At 33.3% G+C, this 22,035-nt stretch overlaps 1 protein-coding gene across 5 annotated transcripts in view; it reads left to right on the top strand.

The window, feature by feature from the left end:
* Positions 1-22,035, top strand: part of CDH18 (cadherin 18) — a 574,093-nt gene that overhangs the window by 524,006 nt on the left and 28,052 nt on the right. For all 5 annotated transcript variants that reach the window (XM_032415426.1, XM_032415422.1, XM_032415421.1 and 2 more), the window contains 2 exons: positions 12,410-12,531; positions 19,535-19,652. In XM_032415426.1, coding sequence (XP_032271317.1) covers positions 12,410-12,531; positions 19,535-19,652 — 240 coding nt within the window. The remainder of the gene's footprint in view (positions 1-12,409; positions 12,532-19,534; positions 19,653-22,035) is intronic.

Here is a 22,035-nt window from a genome sequence, read left to right as displayed (position 1 = left end):
TTTCTTGGTTTACTTCCCTCTTTTTTCCCCCATGTTCATCTGTTTTGTTTCTTAAATTCCACATATGAATGAAATCATATGGTATTTGTCTTTTTCTGACTGACTTATTTAGCTTAGCATAATACACTCTAGCTCCATCCACATCATTGGAAATGGCAAGATTTCATTCTTTTTGATGGTTGAGTAATATTCCATTATAAGTGTATATATATATATATATATATAAGTGTATATATATATATACACACACACACACACACACACTTATATACCACACACACACACATTTATACACCACATCTTATTTATCCATATACCAGTTGATGGACATTTGGGCTCTTTCCATAATTTGGCTATTGCTGATAATGCTGCTATAAACATTAGGGTGCATGTGTTCCTTTGAATTAGTCTTTTTGTATCCTTTGGGACAATACCTAGTAGTGCAGTTGCTGGGTCATAGAGTAGTTCTATTTTTCACCCTTTGAGGAACATCCATATTGTTTTCCAGAATAGGCTGCACTGGAAAAGGCACCCTGCACTCTCTATCCCCATGCTCTTTAAAATCCACTCTTAGGGACACCTGGGTGACTCAGTCAGTTAGGCGTCTGCCTTCGGCTCAGGTGGTGATCCCAAGGTCCTGGGATTGAGTCCCACATAGGGCTCCTTGCTCAGCGGGGAGCCTGCTTCTCCCTCTTCCTCTGCCTGAAGCTCTGTTTACTTGTGCTTACACAAGTAAGCGGATTCTCTAGGTTCTCCTTTCTACACATCCTCTCCAACATCTGTTGTTTCATGTGTTGTTAAGATAAGATATTCCCAAATAAATTAAGACTCTAAAACATGATACTCATAATGAATGACTCAAGATAGACACACATACATACACTGCCAAACAAAGGATAAAGGTAATACATATCTTCTCTTTTTACTTTAGTTTTGGGTAGAGGGAATGAAAATGTGAAAATGTTACCCATCAGAAATTGTGTATATGATACTTCTTACAAATCATTTTAGATCACCTTGGCCTCAATAACTGTAATAACAGAAACATAAAATATGTGATACAGAAAAACTTTCAAACAACCAAAATTGAGAAAGTACATTGCTGTTGAATAATTCATTAAAAACAAAGAAAATTATCTCAAAAGGATGGTGTAAGTTTCAATAAGGAATAATGACAAAGAAAGTGGTACACATGAGAACACCTTTCTTTGTAATAACAAAATGTCAAATTTGACAGATTAACAAACCCACAAATATCATCATCATCATCATCATCATCATCATCACCATCATCACTTATAGGCACAAATTTGAGAAACTTGATCCAAATTAAAGCACTTAAAAGTTATTACAATGTATAGAAAGAGAGTAAAATGTTTATTGTTCTTATATTTTCCAGAGATACCCAAGCATGTTAATATTTCTGGGTTAAGAAAAGAAAATAAATTTAGTATACAGATTTAAAATTAGAAGACATAACAGGATAAAGCCTTAAAATACTGGAAAATAATACTAGGAGTGATAAAAAAATTTTAAGACAAATTTGAAGTACACAATGAAGTGGTAAAAATATATATTAATAACCAAAGTGGTGTAATTGTAATAAACCCTCCTATTAAAAAAAATTACCATACTGAAGTGAAGTAAGGAAAAATAAAATCATCTTATGCTACTTGTAATAGGCACATATGAGATATAAAGATATAGAAAGTTTTAAAATAAAAGAATTTATTTTAGAGAGAGAGTGCGAGCAGGGGGAGGGGAGAATCCTGGAGCAGACATCCCACTGAGCACAGAACCTGATGCAGGGTTCCATCCCGAAATCCTGAGATCATGATCTGAGCCAAAATAAAAAGTCAGATGCTCAACTGACGGAGCCACCCAGGGCCCCTAAAGAATACATACAATTTTCAAGCATACAAAGCAAAATATATTGACATTAATGACATGCTAAACCACGTAACAATTAAAAAAAATGTGTTGATACAAGATATATTTTCTAAGAACCATACAGTCAAATTGCTACAAGACAGAGTTGTTTGCAAGTCAGTGGGGAGAATAGATGGACACCTCAACAAACAGGTGAAGACGGAGCTATGATATCTGGTTCTGCAAAGAAAGTAAACTTACTTATGTACCTTACAACTATGCAAAATATTCCAGTGCGTAGAAGATAAACATAAAATTTTAAATGAAATGTAGGATAACATTACTGTGACTTTGGAATAGAGAAAGTTTTATAAAAATACAAATTGTACAACCCATAAAGGAAGACATTGATAAATAAAACAATGAAAACTGTGCTTAGTTGAAAATTAGCCCATAACTTGCTATCATGAATGAAGTTGTGTATCCATATATGAGGTGTGTGTATGCTATGTATACACACATATATCTCTGTTAATATTTGGATAAATTAAAGTAATTGTACCAAAGGTTTTCCAATTAGAATTATAATATATGTCAAATATATTGATATCTTAAGTATATGTCAGTCTTAATAATAAAATGAACACCAATTTAAGAGCCACTCACCTCAAAGAAATAAGTTTTAAATACACCCCTTAAAGGTGAGTGGGTGGCTCATTCGGTTAAGCATCAGACTTGGTTTCTGCTCACCTCATGATCTCAGCGTAGTGAGATCTCAGCATGGAGTTTGCTGGGGATTCTCTCTGTCCCTCTCCCCTACTCCTCCCTGTGGCACTCCCTCTCACTCACTCTCATTCAAATAAATAAATAAATAAAATCATAAAATAAATAAATAAATAAGTAAATACACCTCACTATTACATCCTTCTTCATTCCAGAGCTTATCGATATTGAATTTAGTATTATTTGTCCCTTTCTTTTCTTTATAGTTTTACCAAATACATTTTGGACATATATATATATATTTATGTACGTAACTACATCTTTGGCTCATGGATATTATACATAGATAGGTTAATATTATATGCACTTTCTTTGTTTTTTTTCCTCAGTGCTATGTTTTTAAGATTCATCCAGGTAAAGAAATACAGCTGAAGTTTTGTTTTTGTTTTTTTTTTCATTTTCACTATGATGAGAAAATAAATCTATTTTAATTAATGTTTAAAAATCCCAATGTAGGGGTGCCTGGATGGCTCAGTTGGTTAAGCGACTGCCTTCAGCTCAGGTCACGATCCTGGAGTCCCAGGATCAAGTCCCGCATCGGGCTCCCTGCTCAGCAGGGAGTCTCCTTCTCCCTCTGACCCTCCCCCTCTCATGCTCTCTCTCTCTCTCTCTCATTCTCTCTCTCAAATAAATAAAAAAAAATCTTTAAAAAAAAAATCCCAATGTAGGGGTGCCTGGGTGGCTCAGTCGTTAAGCGCCTGCCTTCAGTTCAGGTCATGATCCCGGAGTCCTGGGATCGAGCTCCGCATCAGGCTCCCTGCTCTGCGGGAAGCCTGCTTCTCCCTCTCCCACTCCCCCTGCTTGTGTTCCCTCTCTCACTGTGTCTCTCTCTGTCAAATAAATAAAATCTTAAAAAAAAATAAAAAATAAAAAATAAATAAAAATCCCAATGTATCTCAGTTGTTATAGCTTCATATATTATTAATATTGCTGATATAACATGTCTTGTACATGTTTCCTATTGTAAATATGAAAACTTCTCAATATATGTAACTTGGGTACACATACCAAGAGTATATGATATATTCTTAGAAGTATTCTCAAATGTTTTTCAAAGAGAATGTTTAACATGTTTTTAATAAATACATAATAATAATCAATGATTGACCCAGAAATTAGTATGTATGTTTAATATATGAGTTAAAGCTCCCTAAATATATTTCATTTTATGCAGTAAAAGTCCACTCTAAAATATGCTTGTATTCAGTTCCAAAATTATATTAGCTGTCCCTAAAGTCTCAGCTTTTGTGTTACTTGAAATTGTAAGAATTTAATGGTTCCAGAAAAGATGTCTTAATACCTTGTATATGAATCTCAACACATTTTAGGGAATTATTTACTAAACACAAGGTAACAAAATATTTACCCTATCTGTTCTTGTATATTTAAATTGAAGGTTTTATATTTTGGTCTAAGGCTTACTTTGAGTGATATTTTATATACAATAAGGGTCAAGTTTAATTTACTTCACATTTTTTTTTTTTTACTTCACTTTTTAATTTCCAGTGAATCCATTATTTGTTATAAATGCTATTTCTCCATTTACTAATCATGGCAACTTTGTCCATTAACACTTGACCGCTTTTGTTTTTGATTAACTGTCTTTTTTGTATGCACCACTAATCATATAAGCATATATTATGTAGCATTGTACATACATCCACACACACAGTCTTATGCTATATCACTGTCTTGATTATTGTGGCTACTTACTAACACTTAAAATTAAGTTCAGCATCATTCTTTCATCAAAATTGTTTGGGCTAACTTAGGACATTTTCAGATAAATTTTAGTATCAGCTTGTCAGATTCTTCAACAATATCAGCTGGAATTTTTATTGTATTGCAATTAATCTATAGTTCACGTTTGGGAGAATGGATGTCTCAAAAATACTGAGTCTTTTATCTATGAACATAATATATGTTTCCACTTAACTAGGCATTTTAAATTTATCTTAGTAATATTTGTAGGTTTCAGCATACAGATGCTGAACATATTTTATTTGGTTTCATTTTTTTCATGTTACATAAATTTGATATTTATTTAAATGTTTATTTTTATTATTGTAGAAATAGATGTTAATATAAGTTTGTATCCTACAATATTGGTAACTCTCATATTAGCAGTAGCAGCTTCTTGTAGATTATTTGGTCTTTTGTACACGGATGATCCCCTCTAAAGAAATACAGATTTGTTTCTAACTTTGCAATTGGTATAACATTTCTTTCTTTCTCTAATTGCACTGACTATAAGCTTTAATATGATTCCCAGGAGAATTGCTACAGGATATATCCCTGCTTTTTTTTTTTTTTTTTTTTTTTTCTGATCCTTAGGTTAAAACATTCAATCTTTCACTTGTAAGTATGACAGTTACAGGTTTTTGTTATACAATTATTCAGGTTGAGGAAGTCTCTTCCATTCTTACTTTACTGATTGCTTTTTTTCTATTTAAATCAAATACGGTGTTATGTTTTGTTATATTTTTCTGCATCAATCGAAATAATTATGTGTGTGTGGTGAATTATATTTATTGATTTTTAAATGTTAAACAACCAGCCTTTCCTTCCTTGAATATATCCCACGTGGTTACGATGAATGTAATCAAAGCTGGAGGAGATCTTTGCACTCAGCTTATGGGTCTCTCTACTCTCAAGTAGCATAGTTCTTCAGCGTCCGTTTGCCAAAGTATGAGAAGAATATGTTCATATAATTTCAGTTTTATAGTCACTTATGACAGCAGGTTAGTCTGGTATCAGTTGCTATTTCTGGCCAAAATCTGAATTTTACATTCTTTTTCTTTTTTTTAATGTTTTATTTATTTATTCATGAAAGTCAGAGAGAGAGAGGCAGAGGGAGGAGCAGGCTCCCCGCCTAGCAGGGAGCCCGATGTGGGACTCGATCCCAGGACCCTGGGATCGTGACCTGAGCCGAAGGCAGACGCTTAACCATCTGAGCCACCCAGGTGCCCCTGAATTTTACATTCTTAAATTCTATTTCAAAACCTGTTAACCTTACCTTTGTAATTATTTAATTTATTTAAATATTACACCAAAGAATGTCATAGATGTGCATAATGGAATCAGGATTTGTGTAGTTCAAGCTTAAGTTTTCCTAAGACTTGATAAAAGTGATTTTAGCTAAAAATAAGACTATTATAATATTTCAGGGAATTTCATTAAAATGCTACTGTTTTTAAACTGTTTTGAACATATCTTCATGTCCTTCCTTCCCTTGGAATAAATTTGGGGCCCAAAGATGATGCAATAAGTGTGATTTTTTTTTTAAGAATGGTGATGCTGAACCCCAAGCAGCAGCAGATCCATTCTCAGAGATAAGGCCTTATCTCTACACCAGAGTTGAGATTGCTGAATGATTAGATATTCGGATATTTTAGTACAAATGTTTGAAAAAAATATATATATATATATACACACATATATATATATAATTTTCATTAATGATATCCTATGTTAGTTGTTTTCTGTAATTAACAAAACCACTTTTGAATGCTGACTGTATCAGATAAGAAAAATTTTATTATCCTTACATTACTTACCCCCCAAAAAATGCAAAATGATGGTCCATTCTATTAGTGAACTTCTGTCAGCATAAAAACACATGATTGCAAATGTAGTTCAAAGGATAGCATGATACTTGATCACAAGCTGAATTTGTGAGGACTCAATAAAGATGAAAACTCGATGATCACAGACACTATAGATGACCAAGAAGGAAAATAAATGTAAAAACTCTGAATTATCACAAAAATTAGAAAATAAATGGTACCTTTGTTAGATTCTTTCATGCAATGAATGGGCCGATTTTAACAGATTTTTTTAAACTGTTTTTCAATTTATATGGCAAATGCATCATCCCGATGCAATTAATTTCACTTAGAGGTGAATTACTTTGACTTTATGGTTCTAACTTAAAGAACAAAACAGCATTTATTCCTAAAATCAGAGGCATAATTTAAACTTTAGCAGCTTCCCGCTTATTTAGTCTCAGGCAAAAATACTAAGACATTTTGGGAATTTCTGGAGGATTTAGGGGTAAGGAGGAAAAAAAATATCATAAGAGTTGAGACTCCTTTTAGGTAATTCACTTCAAAGTGAATTCTTTATGATGATTGGGCCATTAATAAAATTTTATACAGCAAACTGACAAAAAACCACATAAATACATTGAGTTTGGGGTGATGTGTTTCTAAATACTTAGTAATTTTTGAAAGAGCTTCTAGACAACTACCAGGTTTTTTGAACTACTATAAAATAAGTAAGGAATTTAAAATGTATAGGGTCAGTGAAATTTTTTATCTTATAAATGTCATAGAATGTTTTATTTTAAACCTTCTTATTTGGCAACAAGAAAGAAACATTTAAGAGTTAATCAATTAGATACCAGATATGAATTCTTACTTATCCATTATAACAAATTATTTTGAATACAATATTCGGTTTCTCAGTATTTAAACAGGATACAAAGAAGGAAGGGAGGAGAGAAAAGGAGCATCTGCAGCACACCAGGCTTGTACAAGGCATTGTGATGGTTTTAGCCATAAAACAGTTCTTAAATAGATTAAACACTCATATTAGTAAGGAGTATCTATCATCTATTAGTTATTTTATCTTAGTTTTTTGCCTAAAAATGATATATGACTTTTACATACAAATTTCAAAATACCAGTTAAAAAGAGCAGAACAGTCTCATTTCAAAACAAATAGATTGAATGAGAATTTTCAGGGACGCCTTGGTGGCTTAGTCAGTTAAGTGGCTGACGCTTGGTTTCCACTCAGTTCATGATTTCGGGGTGGTGAGATCAAACCCCATGTCGGGCTCCACACTCAGTGGGGAGTCTGCTTCAGGATTCTCTCTCTCTGCCCCACCCCTTTAATAAAATCAATAAATAAATCTTTAAAACAATTTCAGTTTCATCTGAGTACTAGTTTGCAAAATTTATTTTTATATACTTATTTTTATTTAAGGAAATATTAGAAACATATTTGTTAATAAAATATTAGCCTAGCATTTTAAAATGGTCTAGCCTCAGTTCACAGGAATGATTCATGAAAGTTCAGACTGTTTGGTTTATACATATTTGCTTTTAATGAAAACTTTTAATAGAAACCAAAGAAACACAGACCAGAAAACAAACAAACAAACAAACAAACAAACATTAATTAAACACATTTGTAACACGCATTTGGAAACACATCCTCATAAGCATGGGCATTTATGAATCATAGACAGATATAAATGTGATTATTTAATTAAATTCATAATCACTGCAATTTACTATTGTAATATATGAGGTTTTTCATGTTGACTGAATGAAAACACATTTTGAGGAAAATAATCTACATTTTACAGACAAGAAAATTTGCACTAGTCTAAATTTATACATTTAAAAGTACTTAATACTGACTTTGGAATATGAATATTTAGATTAGACATCTATTGAATTCCCTAGTAAACTATACCACATATTCTAATGGTCATGATTTAGAGTTTTAGGAGGGAAATATATAAGTCATAACGACTATGGGATAAAAATAAATTGAACACTTAAGAATCACAATTGTAAAGAGAACAAATTGAAAAAAATACTAATATTTAATTTGTTTTCTTCATTCTATATTGATAATGGGGAATCTACGGGAGTGGTATATTTCATTGCTCTGTGTTTGCTAGAGCCCATCATAGTGGCATGTACGTATCAGACTTATCAAATGAGCTCACTGGATAAAATGGATTATTCCCCAAGTTATGGAAAATCCTCTAAAAATCATAGCATCAAACTAGCAATTGCACGGAAATACCGTATACCAAGACTTTCACTGCATCACTATCTGCACAGAGAGCACTCTGCTAATGTGAGCTGCTTTTACATTGGTATTGGGTAAAACATGGATGATTTTTAAATAGTGTAGTTGCTGCTAAAAATCACATGTATAGGATTGCCATCACATTGTGTTTTGTTTTTGTTTTGTTTTGTTTTTGATCTTCAGAAAGGATTCAAATGTGCAGTCTGCTCTCTCCCAGGATCAGTATTTTAAAATTTACATGATTTCCTTAATTGTTTCTCAAAAACACAATTTGGCAAGTTAAATAACTCATTGCAGATTAAGTAATGAAGGCATAGAAATAATAAATAACTTTCCAAATTTCGTGTTCCTAAATAGAGGGCTGGAAAGGGGATTCATATTTAAATTTGTCAGATTCCAATGTGTTTTATTTACTCTGCCATCAAAATGACTTAAAATTGAACAAACAAAAACAGAAACAGACTCATAAATACAGAGAAGAAACTGACGATTGCCAGAGAGGAAGAAGGTGTGCAGGAGGGTGGGTAGGCAATACAGCTGAATGGATTAAGTACAAGTTTCCAATTCTAAAATAAATAATTGCAGCCTGGGGATGTGATCAGTAATACTATAATAACTTTGTATGATGACACATGGTAACTACACTTACCATGGTGAGCATTTTGTAATGTATGTAATTGCCAAATCACTTATGTTCTTGTACACCTGAAACTAATCTAATATTGCATGCCAAGTATACATCTGTTTAAAGAAAATCCAGTTGCTAGAAATAAAGCATGAAGATAAAAGTAACAATAGCAATAACAGAAATGTTGCATTAAGAACTTCAGGAACAGAAGAAAATGCTTCGAACACACGTGAATATGTTCACATTTTATAGGTAAAGTTATTGTCATTTGAAGGGTAACATACTAAACCAGTGGCTGTGGGAAAGAAAGAAGAGAAACCCAAAAGAACTTGCCAGTTTGCTAATTTAGAATTAGCTAATCTTATTATTGAGCAGAGAATACCAGAATGCAGGCAGGTAGACTGCAAGAGGATACAAAGCCATAGTGGGTTTTCAACCTCTAATTATCTGGAATTAAAGGCACAGTTTTTACACATCATGCTACTTTTAGTAAATAGACTGCAGGTATTCAGTTTGCATTGGTAATGACAGTAAGCTTACTCCAACATTCTGTTTTTCCTAACTCTTCATCAGCACCTCCTGAGGTTGCCCCTGGCAGGGCATGGCACACAGATCGTTAGTCGTAACCACACCAAGGTTAAATTCAGTTCAGCTTCCCCACAGAACACATAAGGGTAGTAGGTCTACAGATAAACAGGCATTTGTCTGATGCTAAACGCTGTGCTTTTAATCAGTAAGTTATGGAATAGTAATTAGACACTGGAGTAATAAAATAATATTCGATCAACATAGAGTCTATTTCCATCTAGAAGAACTGAGAAGAATTGAGTTTCCTGTACCCCAGTATGGAATGAGTGGAAGGCCAGTCCCAGTCCAGAGTTCAGCATGAGCAAGACAGAGTGGGGACAGTGAGAAGGTGAATGTTGAACACGGTCAGATGCTAGTTGTTCTTTTATTCTAGCCTTTCGTCAAGATATAACCTTTCCAGAATCTTCTACAAATCTTCTAAATTGATCTAGATTTCTTTCTTTCTTTTTCTTTTTTTCCTAACTTCACTAAGGTTGCTTATAATTCTGCCTGCTCAGAAAATAACAGAGAACTATTTACTCAGGGACAATTAAGGCTGCTGATACTAATGATTAGAGCCAATAAAATTATTATTGCCTCGGATTTCTAGAACAGATTACTTTTGTCTGCTCTGAAAAGGTGAGCAAGTACCTAGTTGGGCAATATAGGAATACATGAAAAAAATCATATATGACATTTAGAGTAGAAGAGATATATTTATATACCGGCGAGAGTAAGGCCGTGAATATCCTATAATAAACCTTGGAGAATTGTAGAGCAAGTATGCTTTATTGTTCTTTTCCATACAAGTCTAAATAATCTTAGTACTTATAAATTTTAGAATCAGCTTTTAATTCTATGGACATTGGGATTTGCAACAGATTACACTGAATACACACGTCAGTTCAGAAGGGTTGGTTTTATTTGTGATTTTGTGTCTTCCTAACCACACACATGATATAGCTCTTAATTTCTTTAATGAAGTCTAAATAAGCTAAACTAATATGACACTTCAATAAAGTGGTCTGCATATAGGTCTTTCACATCCTTTGTTAGATTTATTTCTAGCTTCCTTATAGCTTTGTTAATTAACTCTAGTTTTTCACCATTAAGAATAATGTATGCTGTAGTTTTGTTTGTTTAGTGTGCCCTTAATCAGCAGGAGAAGGCACATTTCTACTTATTTGCTGAGAGTTTTTGTTTTTGTTTTTTTGCTTGGTTTCATTGTGTTTATCACCTATGGACATTACATTCTATTTCTTTGTTTTTCTGTATGTGTTGAGATGATTATTTTTGTTTGTCCATCCTTTAATTCATTAACCCTGTGAATAATTTTTATGCTTTTTAAAATGTCCTTCCTCATTTCTTTCTTTGTATCTTCCTTCCTTCCTTCTTCCTTTAATGCTATACAAAGCAAGTGTGGAACTAAATTGATAAAGATAGATTTTTTTCTTTTTTACACACCAGTGGAATGGGTTTCCTCTCATTTTGTTTAGGCTATTTACATGTAAAATCTCTCATGAGTGAGAATGTCTGGTATTGATATCGACAGGTCACAAGCCACAGAAAACAAGCTTTCGAGTATTTCCTCCGTCCTCCGTTTTCTGGGAAAAAGATGTATAGGACTGAAATTACCTGTTTCTTTAACTTTAGGTAAAATAATCTGGACGTGATTTTTTTTTTTTTTTTTGCTTTAGAAAAATTATGTTTTAAATGAAATTTGATTTTCTTTAGTTACTGTAGTACTCCTCAGATTTTCTATTCCTTTTAGAGCCACCTATGGCATTTTTTATTCCATCCATATTCTTACTAGTTTTAGTATCTTCGGTATATGTCTATGTATATCCATACCCGCTTTTTTCAAATATAACTTCTCATGTTCTACTTTGATAAATTGATAAATTGATCTAGATTTTATGTCTTTTGTTTTAGTAATACTTTTTAAAATTAATCTATTTTAATTTTGGATTTTTTAAAAATAATGACAGAAACATCAGCAATAAAAATATACATATTTAATTTTCCCATTATTAATTCTGCATTTATAGCTTTAACATGTAAAATAAACTAAACATTTGCCTTTTCCTCACATTTCAGAACTAATAAACTTACTGAAAAATGGAAAGACTGTGTTTAAGAGTTATTTAAGGTGTTATTTATAATATTTTGATATCTGCCAGAATTATATATTAATTCTATATTATGTTCTGATTTCAATTATTATTTCTCCCCATGTATGACTTAACATCACACACTGCATGCATTTTTTTCTGTAAGAAGAAAATTATTCTTTGTGCAAAAATGGTAATTTTTTATTTTCTCCAAGTTTATTTAAATTTGAAAACTCAAACTTTTTAAAGATTATGTAATTTTTTTTTACCAACTGCTATGCTTTTCTTAAATTAACGATGAAACCAATTGTTCATCCCTTAGACTCTGACAGCATACAATGAATTCTGACAACTTTCCCCCACCCCAGTTCCTGAATAGCATGTAATTTCCTTGATATGACAAAATACCATTTTAGCATTCATGTCATGCCTTGGTGTTCATTTTTCATTTTTCTGTAAGTTAACGAGTCCTAGCAAAGAGTGCCATCATAAAGTTGTCTTTTGCCAAAAGTCCTGTTGCAGCATATGGAGTTAGTGACAAGCTACAGTATTAAGGAGATTTGTTTTAAACCAAGCCTCTAAAGTGTGCATGGAAATACTAAATATATCCCTGCATGTTTTACAGACAATCCTGGTTTGCTGAGCCATGTCACAGTGGGTATTAGAGTTCTGGATGTCAATGACAACCCACCCGAACTTGCCAGGGAATATGATATTGTTGTCTGTGAAAATTCAAAACCTGGCCAGGTAAGTTAATTGTTTCCTTCTTATCGTTGGAATGGGAGAAAAACAAGCAGCTCTATTTCTATTATTTTAGGTATAATCCTCAAAATCCCTCAATATTATTTTTGTGCTCAGTGAAAATAATTTTATAAAGCTTTATTTTAAGTACAAATAGATTTCTTTGAGAATCGTTGAAAATAAATTTTCTCCAGAACCCAAATGTAAATCAAAAAATGAACTCATTAATACATACATTCATCATACCAATAAAATTATATTGAATGCTTTGTGTGAAGCCTTGTATTAAATGAGGAGGAAACTGTGAACTTTCTTGTCCTGTGACATTGTACTATAGTTTTGCAAGATGTTACCAGTGGGGGAAACTGGGTACATAGCATCTCTCTATATTTCTTACAACTGTATATGAATCTATAATTATAAAAAAAAATAGAAAATTTAATTAAAAGTAAAAACATTTTTAAAAGATATAATACCTTAAAAAGAATAATATCAAAAGCTAATTTTTCATCCAAGAAAGATAAAACCCAGGGGCACCTGGGTGGCCCAGTTAGTTGAGCATCCACTCTTGGTTTCAGCTGGGGTTGTGATCTCGAGATGGTGGGATCAAGCCCCCCTAGACAGGCTCTGCGCTAAGCATGGAGTCTGCTTGGACTCTTTCCCTCTTCTTCTCCGTCCCCATTTTGCTCCTCCCCCCTCCCCCTACTTGCCCATGCACACACATGTTCATGCTCTCTCTCTCAAATTAATAAATAAAATCTTAAAAAAAAGAAAGATAAGACCCAGAAAACAATGGAACGATAATTCCCAACAGTTGCAAGATACTAACTGACAATCATGAATTCTTTTTTCTTTTTTTTTTTTTTAAATGTTTTATTTATTTATTCATGAGACTCAGAGAGAGAGAGAGAGAGAGGGGCAGAGGCAGAGGGAGAAGCAGGCTCCCCGCCTAGCAGGGAGCCCGATGCGGGACTCGATCCCAGGACCCTGGGATCATGACCTGAGCCGAAGGCAGACGCTTAACCATCTGAGCCACCCAGGCGCCCCATGAATTCTTTTTTCTACCAAAATATCCCTCAACAACAGACCAGAAAATCTCAGAGTTAAGCCAACAAAAATGTGAAAATCTCTTACCATAAGGTACACTCTAGAGCTTTTATTGGGTAAAAAAGAAAAATAATTACACTGGCAGCCTGGAGTCATAAGGAACCTTCAAAACAAACACAATCAATAAATATATTCATAAAAACTAAATCATTAATGAATAAATAGAGATCAAAGGAACATTTTCCAGAGTTTAAAATAGACGTCATATACATGGAAACGAGAGATCCTAAGTGAGAAAGACAAATGAAGTTAAATGAAGTTAAAGTATTCTAAACTCTTTTAATTTAAATTTTGGTTCCCTAAAATTTTAGAATTTTGGCCTCTTAAAATTTGAGCATTTCTAAGAAATGATTTATGTGACATTGACAAATGCTTTCTTCATCTCTAAAATAAAGAAAATTGTCGGAATTTCAGGGCCCTTCCAAGCATGAAATTTTATGAGTAGATGAGTCTCAAATTCCTTTAAATGTGGATTACTTTATTCTCCTCACATGGGAAGCCATTCCATTTTTTAGAGAAGGCTAAATTTGTGACAAAAATGTATCTTTATCTTCTGGGTCCCATTAACCATTTATATAGTATTTTTCTTTTCTTCAGAGAACTGTTACTGTTTTCAGAAAGCAATCACAAGACTTAGCACCCCTAAGATCTAATGTATATCGATTTATGTGATTATGGTTATTATCCTTTGAAAACTATATTCATATTTAACATCATTGTTGTCTTTAATATTGTATGATTTTAGATGTCACATTAAGATACTTGGGTTCTGGGGGCGCCTGGGTGGCTCAGTCGTTAAGCGTCTGCCTTCAGCTCAGGTCATGATCCCGGAGTCCTGGGATCGAGCCCCGCATCAGGCTCCATGCTCCGCAGGAAGCCTGCTTCTCCCTCTCTCACTCCCACTGCTTGTGTTCTCTCTCTCACTGTGTCTGTCTTTGGCAAATAAATAAATAAATAAAATCTTAAAAAAAAAAAAAAAAAGATACTTGGGTTCTTTATATTGCTTAAGTATCTGTTTCTCTAAACATTTGTTTTATCAAAATGAATTAAAACTTTTTACTGAGGGAATGAAAAGCCATTTGAAAATATTGTTTATTGCACTCTTATTTAAACAAACCATTGCCAAACTGTGTGGCCATTTTTTATGATTAACCTATTACAAGGGAAATGATCTGAATCTTTCTATTGCTTAATTTTGCCACTTTTGGTTCATTTAACCTTTTGTTTGTAGCATTTCTGGATAAACTTTGCGTATTTTGATGCAGAGTAGGAATAGGGAACTCTATTTATTTTTTTTTTTTTTTTTTTTTTTTTTAAAGATTTTATTTATTTATTCGACAGAGAGAAACACAGCAAGAGAGGGAACACAAGCAGGGGGAGTGGGAGAGGGAGAAGCAGGCTCCCCGCTGAGCGGAGAGCCCGATGTGGGGCTCGATCCCAGGACCCTGGGACCATGACCTGAGCCGAAGGCAGACGCTTAACGACTGAGCCACCCAGGCGCCCCTAGGGAACTCTATTTAAATAATGATTTGTGAAATAGGTTTTCTGAAGCATATTTGTATTGCCCAGCTGTACAATGTCTCCTCTTTCTATAATGATTGCTTTTAGAATTATAGATATTTTTATTATGGATGCTGTGCATCTAAATATAACAGCACGTGACCATGGCAGAGAGACGTGTCTTTTGTGAAGCAGAGATTTAAACTCCATATAACAGCAAAGTTCACGTTGAATCAGGTATCAATGCACCTGAACTGCAACAATATATTTCTCTGAGTTAATAAATTTTCCTGTTCTGAAAAAAAAATCTTTTAAGTACCTTGCATGAAAGAAATATTAAGAAAAAAATCATGCATGTATGAAATTTGAAGTCAGTTCCCAAAGTAAAGTGAATTCATAATAAATGAGATGGGTCTACATGTAGAAACTGAAGTATAAATGATGGAAATGTTTTCTATCTTATTTATATTGACTTTCCCCTCTCTGTGTGTGTGTGTGTGTGTGTGTGTGTGTGTGTGTGTGTGTGTGTGTTTCATTACAAAGTAAACTTAGGAAGCATAACATATATTTAAAAAATTGTACCACCTAACACCAGCATACCTGGTGTTCATCACGTCTAATTATTAATAATAAAATTTGTATGAAAAAAATACCTAGATCAGTAGAGATTTTACATCAAGATTTTACAAAGGTCAACTCATTGAACCAACAGAAGTTAGTGTTATTATTAAATAAATTTATGATCCCACTTGAGATTATATTATAAACAAATTCATTGATTAATTTAAAGAAGATACAGTGTGTTCCATAGAATATTCTTTTTTTTTTTATTTTATTTATTCACTGAAGAGACAGAGAGAGAGGGCACAAGAGGGGGGTGGGGCAGAGGGAGAAGCAGACTCCCCACTGAGCAGGGAACCCTATGCAGGACTCGATCCCAAGACCCTGGGATCATGACCTGAGCCAAAGGCAGACTTTTAACCAACTGAGCCACGCAGGCGCCCCTAGAATATTCTTTTAATTTAAATGTTTAGTTAGGACTAGCCCATTTACCTAACAGAAGACTACATTATTTGTATATATCTGTGACACTGACTAGTTTGATGTTTTCCCCCTTTAATAAACTACTCAAGAAGTAATAGACCATAGAAAATACATTTAAACAGGGTGATACATTTATTTGGTAAAATAAATACAGAATTGATTCTAATTAGTTTCTGCTAAAAGTGAATCGTTATTCATGGGCATTACCAAAATTACCATGGGCAATAATTACCATAATTTTTGGTAATTATTTATAAATACCAACTATCAATTTGGATCCCCTCCCCCCTTTAGTAGAATAAATCTGTGACTGTGTTTTTCTCAGGTCTTTCAAAATAATCAAACACTTTATGCACAAATTACATAATATGCACATGATAGAAAACATCTAAGTTCAGTTAGAAAGATTGAGAGACAAAATAAATTGTTATGGATTGTACATCATCAACAATTTACACAAATGGAGGGCACAGGTAGCACAGTGTAGATAAATCATAACTGACAAAAGCATAGAAAATATTGATGACGTATACATGGCACTTATCTAGATATTTGCCAGAAGCTTACATCTTTTCAAAATCACAGACATGTTCACTTCTGAGGTGATTTTCCTAATAAAAGTCTAGGGAAACAAAAAATGGAAATCTATCTCCTACTGAAAGAGAAAAGGTGATTAGTAAACAGAAAAATTGAATATACCATTCCCTAATAAGAGGCTGTCTCTGAGTTCTAGATAAAAGCTGAGCAACATTCTAGGTTTTTGGAAGCATTTTTCAGAGCATTATGGAAGAATAAGTATGGATGCATGAGGAACATTCTTAAGGAATTCAAAACGAATGGTTCACTCTTAAACAAAACATGGCAATCAGCTCATCTTTTGCTATGGACACGAGATCAAGAAGTTTTTAAGAAAGATAAATTTGGGGCACCTGGGTGGCTCAGATGGTTAAGCGTCTGCCTTCGGCTCAGGTCATGATCCCAGAGTCCTGGGATCGAGTCCCGCATCGGGCTCCCTGCTCCACGGGAAGTCTGCTTCTCCCTCTGCCTCTCTCTCTCTCTCTCTCTGTCTCTCATGAATAAATAAATAAAATCTTTAAAAAAAAAAAAAAGAAGAAAAAAAGATAAATTTGCCATGAGTGAGCTTCCTAGTAAATTCAGATTTGAAATTACCTGTATAAAAATGGAAAGTATATTTTACTAATGATAACAGTAAAACAGTAAAGATATAATATAAATTATATCAGTGTTTAACAAATAGAATAAGCTCGTTTGTAAAAAGTTAAAACAGGAAGGAAATAATTGTCCCAAATTAGTAATAACAGGAAATATAAAATAATTTAGTTGGTTTAAATAAATTGTTTTCTGCCAATCTCTTCCAAAACCACATTCTAAGATAAGAAGTGAATTTGCAAACGTATCAGTAGGTTATGAAGTATCATCGAGAAAATAGGATTGTGCATTGGAGAATGAAAATTAGCAAGGATTAGGGGAGATAGGACATTTATTTTTGAAAAAAAACTTGTATTTATTTTATTTAACCCTGAACACAATCTTGAAAATTTGATATTTTTATTTCAGTTTTATATTAAGTACCTGAGAACGTAGGTATTTTCCTCAGATTACACACTCTCTGAACTCTATGGAGCTTTTCACACTTGAGAAAAATTGTCAGATTGCTTCCAATTATCCATCAATTTATTCTCCTATCAAGTCAAAAATCAATAACAAGGGGGGAAAAAAGGATCCATTCAGAGACCAGCTGTAATTTAAACAAAAAAGAAAGCAAAAAACAAGGAGATATGTAGATTTTTCAGCTCATAAATTAATAGTGTGAAGGGAAGTAAAGAAGAGAAGAATGATAGAGACTTCTTGGGATATGTGGGGGTTGGGAGAAGCTTTTACCTAAATTTCTTGCTGAGAAAGTACATTCTGAGCAATAGAGAGCCATATGCAGATATGGATGAAATAGAACACTTCCATAGCCCAAAGCACTTTCTTCACTTCCCCTTTATGAAGACACATGTTTTTCTGGTCCTACTGTCACTGATGACTCCTTCTTAGTACTTTTACATTCATCCTCATCTCCCTGACCAACTAATGGACTCAATGCATGGATAGGAATTTAGCTTTTAACTGTTGTACATATTGGTATATTATTTCACTTGGGAAAGATTGAAATGGGATGAAATTGAGTAAGATGTTTTTAGAAATCATAGCAATTTTTGAAATGAACACACTATATTTCACATGCAGGAAACACTCTCTTTTTTAAGATTTTATTTATTTATTTGAGAGAGAGAAAGCATGAGCGGAGGGGCAGGGTGCAGGGGAGGGGCAGAGAGAGAGAGAGAAGCAGGCTCCCTGCTGGGCAGGGAGCCCAATGCACAGGGCTTGATCCCAGGACTCTGGGATCATGACCTGAGCCGAAGGCATACGCCTAACCACCTGAACACCAAGGTGCCCCAGGAAACATTCTTTTTATGGCTTCCTTTTCCTCTCTTTCTTTTAATTTCTCTAAGGAAGGGCTAGGAAAAGGACACCTAAGCATTAGGATACTAATTTTTAAAAGAGGAAAATATTATCTTGCATATTAGTTTGGATATTTCCTAAGACTGTAATGGCTACCGCTGTTGAAATTTGTGTTCTGTTCATAAGCCACCTGGAATATTTCACGTATATATTCTAACTTCCTCTGCTCCATAATGTGCATAGTCCGAATTTTAGAATTATTTTCTCTCAACCACTGTATATGAGAAGTATTCCATAAAACTGTGAGTAGTCTGGTTTTGCTTCTGGCACTATTTTAACAGTTTGGGGGCACATCACAATTCTTTGGGGTCTCACATTCCTAATCTTAGCTATGTTAAAATAGAGGGGCTAGGTCATGCTCTCAAAGGTCCCCTAAACAGTAAAAATATTATGACTCCACTGTTTTTGCATTTACTTACTGAAAACAACATACACTGCAAAGCTGTTCTACACGAACACTAGGATATTTATATTTGTACAAACAATACTTCCTGTTTCCTCAAACAGGTGTTCTTATAAAATCTTGCAGCTAATTGGCCCCAAGGTACTGTGGGTGATAAAGAAAAAAAAAATTAAATGTTTGTGCTATGCTAAAAAAATAAAGTGTGGATGATTATAAATTGTTCCATAACGTGTGTCCTAAAATCTCATGCAAGAACAAACCAGTTAGCTGGGACATTTATTACTTGGATTTGAAAAGACTCAAGGTGGATACAGGGGTCTTTTAAAAATCCTTTTGTGATGGTAATTAAAAATGCTATAATATAATTATAATCAAAGGAATAAGCCAAATTAAGTTTCCAATTTAGTCTTTGCTTTTTCTCTTCAGGTAATTCATACCATCAGTGCCACGGATAAAGATGATTTTGCAAATGGACCAAGGTTTAACTTCTTTCTTGATGAACACCTATCTATAAACCCAAACTTCACTCTGAAGGACAATGAAGGTGAACATGATTTACATACACTTTTTAATCTATGTGATATCTGTTTTGACTTCATGTGGAATAGGCCTGAGCAGTTTTGCTTTATTCGTACATACCCATGAACAGCTTGCAAATCAGCATTCAAAGTCAGTTTGATGTTAATGTATTATGATCTGTGAATAGCTTGTATTTAAAATTGAGCCATATGTACAAATAACTTTCATTGAGTTTATTCAGAAGCATCCCTTTAAACAAGAAATGTACATGTGATATGCTCTTGGGCAAATTTTAAGAGAAATCTTAGCTGACAAACATGTTTATGAGAGCTGCTTGCAATTGCTAGGAGGTAGAAAAATTTTAAATTAGGAAAAATGAAAAATATGTCCTAGGGACAGTTAAGAAAGGAAATTCAATGTTTGAACTCATCTTGCATTAGCAAGGCTATCAAGATGTGGTATACAAATTATATTTCCTCTTATTATGAATATTTTTCCAAATATGGGTAGAAAATATGCATAATTGCAGAATATTGTGGAGATTTTGAATTACTTTTGTTTAAACTTCTGTATTGTGTGGGGGAAAAAAGAACACCATAATTTAGTAACTAGAGAAGAGTCTCATGTTTTAGATTCCCTATTTGGTAGATTTCTCAAGGTTGTATAAAACTCCACTTTGCTGTAAAGGAAACATTGAATCAGTCAATGTGTGCAATGTTCTGATTTGTATCAACTTTCTTCTTCCCCAAAACTATCTTTGATCACTTTTATCTGAATATGCTGTTATTTGGGATTTAACATTTGCCTCAGAATCCTATGAGAGAAACAATAGTGCATTCATTTAGGAGTAACGTTTAATTCTTTAATTCCCTCTCTGTACCCTTCAGGGAGATGTATTTTCAAACATATATATATATATATATATATACTAAATGTCAACTCACTAAAACATTATGTCCATTTTTCCTAAGCTTCTTTAAATTATCATAACAAGGATACCAAATTGTACATGTGGCCATAACAAAGTTTATATGAAAATAAAAAGCTGCTTGTTTGTCTCTCTCATTTTAACTGCCCTATGGTCAGCTTTACCTATGGAAATACATATTTGTGCATGTTTGTGTATGACAAATTGTATTAATTGATTGCTATATATTTATGTACATTTGAACGTCCCATTCTACAATCCCAAATATATTTAATGTAATTGACTGTGTGAAATATGTAAAAAAAAAAAAACTCTATTCATATTTCTCATATTTCAGATAGTTACATAATTTGGGGAACATTCAACTTTTTGCCTTAGTAGACTTTATCTAGATCCCTATATTTATATTTCAGTTGTTTCTTTTTCCATTCTGATAAGGATTTTATTTTACATTTTTTAAGTAATTTTAAATTGATATTATCATGAAAATTTGACTTGGATTGAAAGGTGTGTTATATTCAAGTTATTTAACCTATGTAAGTAAAATAAAAACAAGAAAATTTTACTATTGTTGAGACCCACTCAGTGACTATATAAAAGTTCTTTATATAAAATTTTTATATCTGGAATTTGTGAATTTAATGAATGGATATACTCAAAAGGGCTTAATTCAATGGTTTGACATCACTAGTGGTGGGAGCTCATTTTAAGGAATTCCCTTCAAACATATGCACACTTTTAAAAGGGTTTATGATGCTGATGTAAATTTTTTAACCTTTGTTTTAACCGTAACTATGAATGCTTAAACCAGCTATACTATGTCAAGTATCTGAGGCCTATGGACAGTTGAGTAGGGATAAAGATGTTTTAATCTATTTGTAAGACTATTTTAAAAAATATTGGGAATTGATAAAATTATAAATAACACAGGAAAATTTCTTTTGAATAGGTAACAGCAATTTCTAGAAAAGATTCAAATGTACAGCTGAAAGCATGTGCTTATACAAGCAGGCTTGATTATGCTAGATAAGCCAAGCCACCTAACTTTCCGAGCTCAGTTTGTATATCCATAAATTAGGGTTTAAAATACCCACTTTAGGAGTGCCTGGGTGGACTCAGTAGGTAAGTGTACGACTCTTGATTTTGGCTCAGGTCATGATCTCAGGTTTGTGAGATTGAGCCCCACGTAGATCTCCACGCTGGACATGGAGTCTGCTTGAGATTCTCTCTCTCCATCTCCCTCTTCTTTTGCCCCTCTGCTCCCTAAAAAACTAAATAAATAAACAAAATAAAATAAAATACTCACTTTGGAACATTGGGAGAATTAATCATACCGTATATAAAGATGGCCTTTTCTCTAAACACATGGCAGCTAGAGGTAGTAATATGTAAAGATGAGATTAAAAATGGAATAGCCATACCAAAATGAATACACTCATACAAATATATGGACCCTTATGAGGAACATAAACACCAAAAC

Source organism: Phoca vitulina, unplaced genomic scaffold (assembly GCF_004348235.1).
Source record: "Phoca vitulina isolate PV1807 unplaced genomic scaffold, GSC_HSeal_1.0 scaffold17, whole genome shotgun sequence".
NCBI classification, from domain to species: domain Eukaryota; kingdom Metazoa; phylum Chordata; class Mammalia; order Carnivora; family Phocidae; genus Phoca; species Phoca vitulina.
The sequence above is the reverse complement of the archived record's forward strand: the minus strand, read 5'-3'. Positions and strand labels throughout refer to the sequence as shown.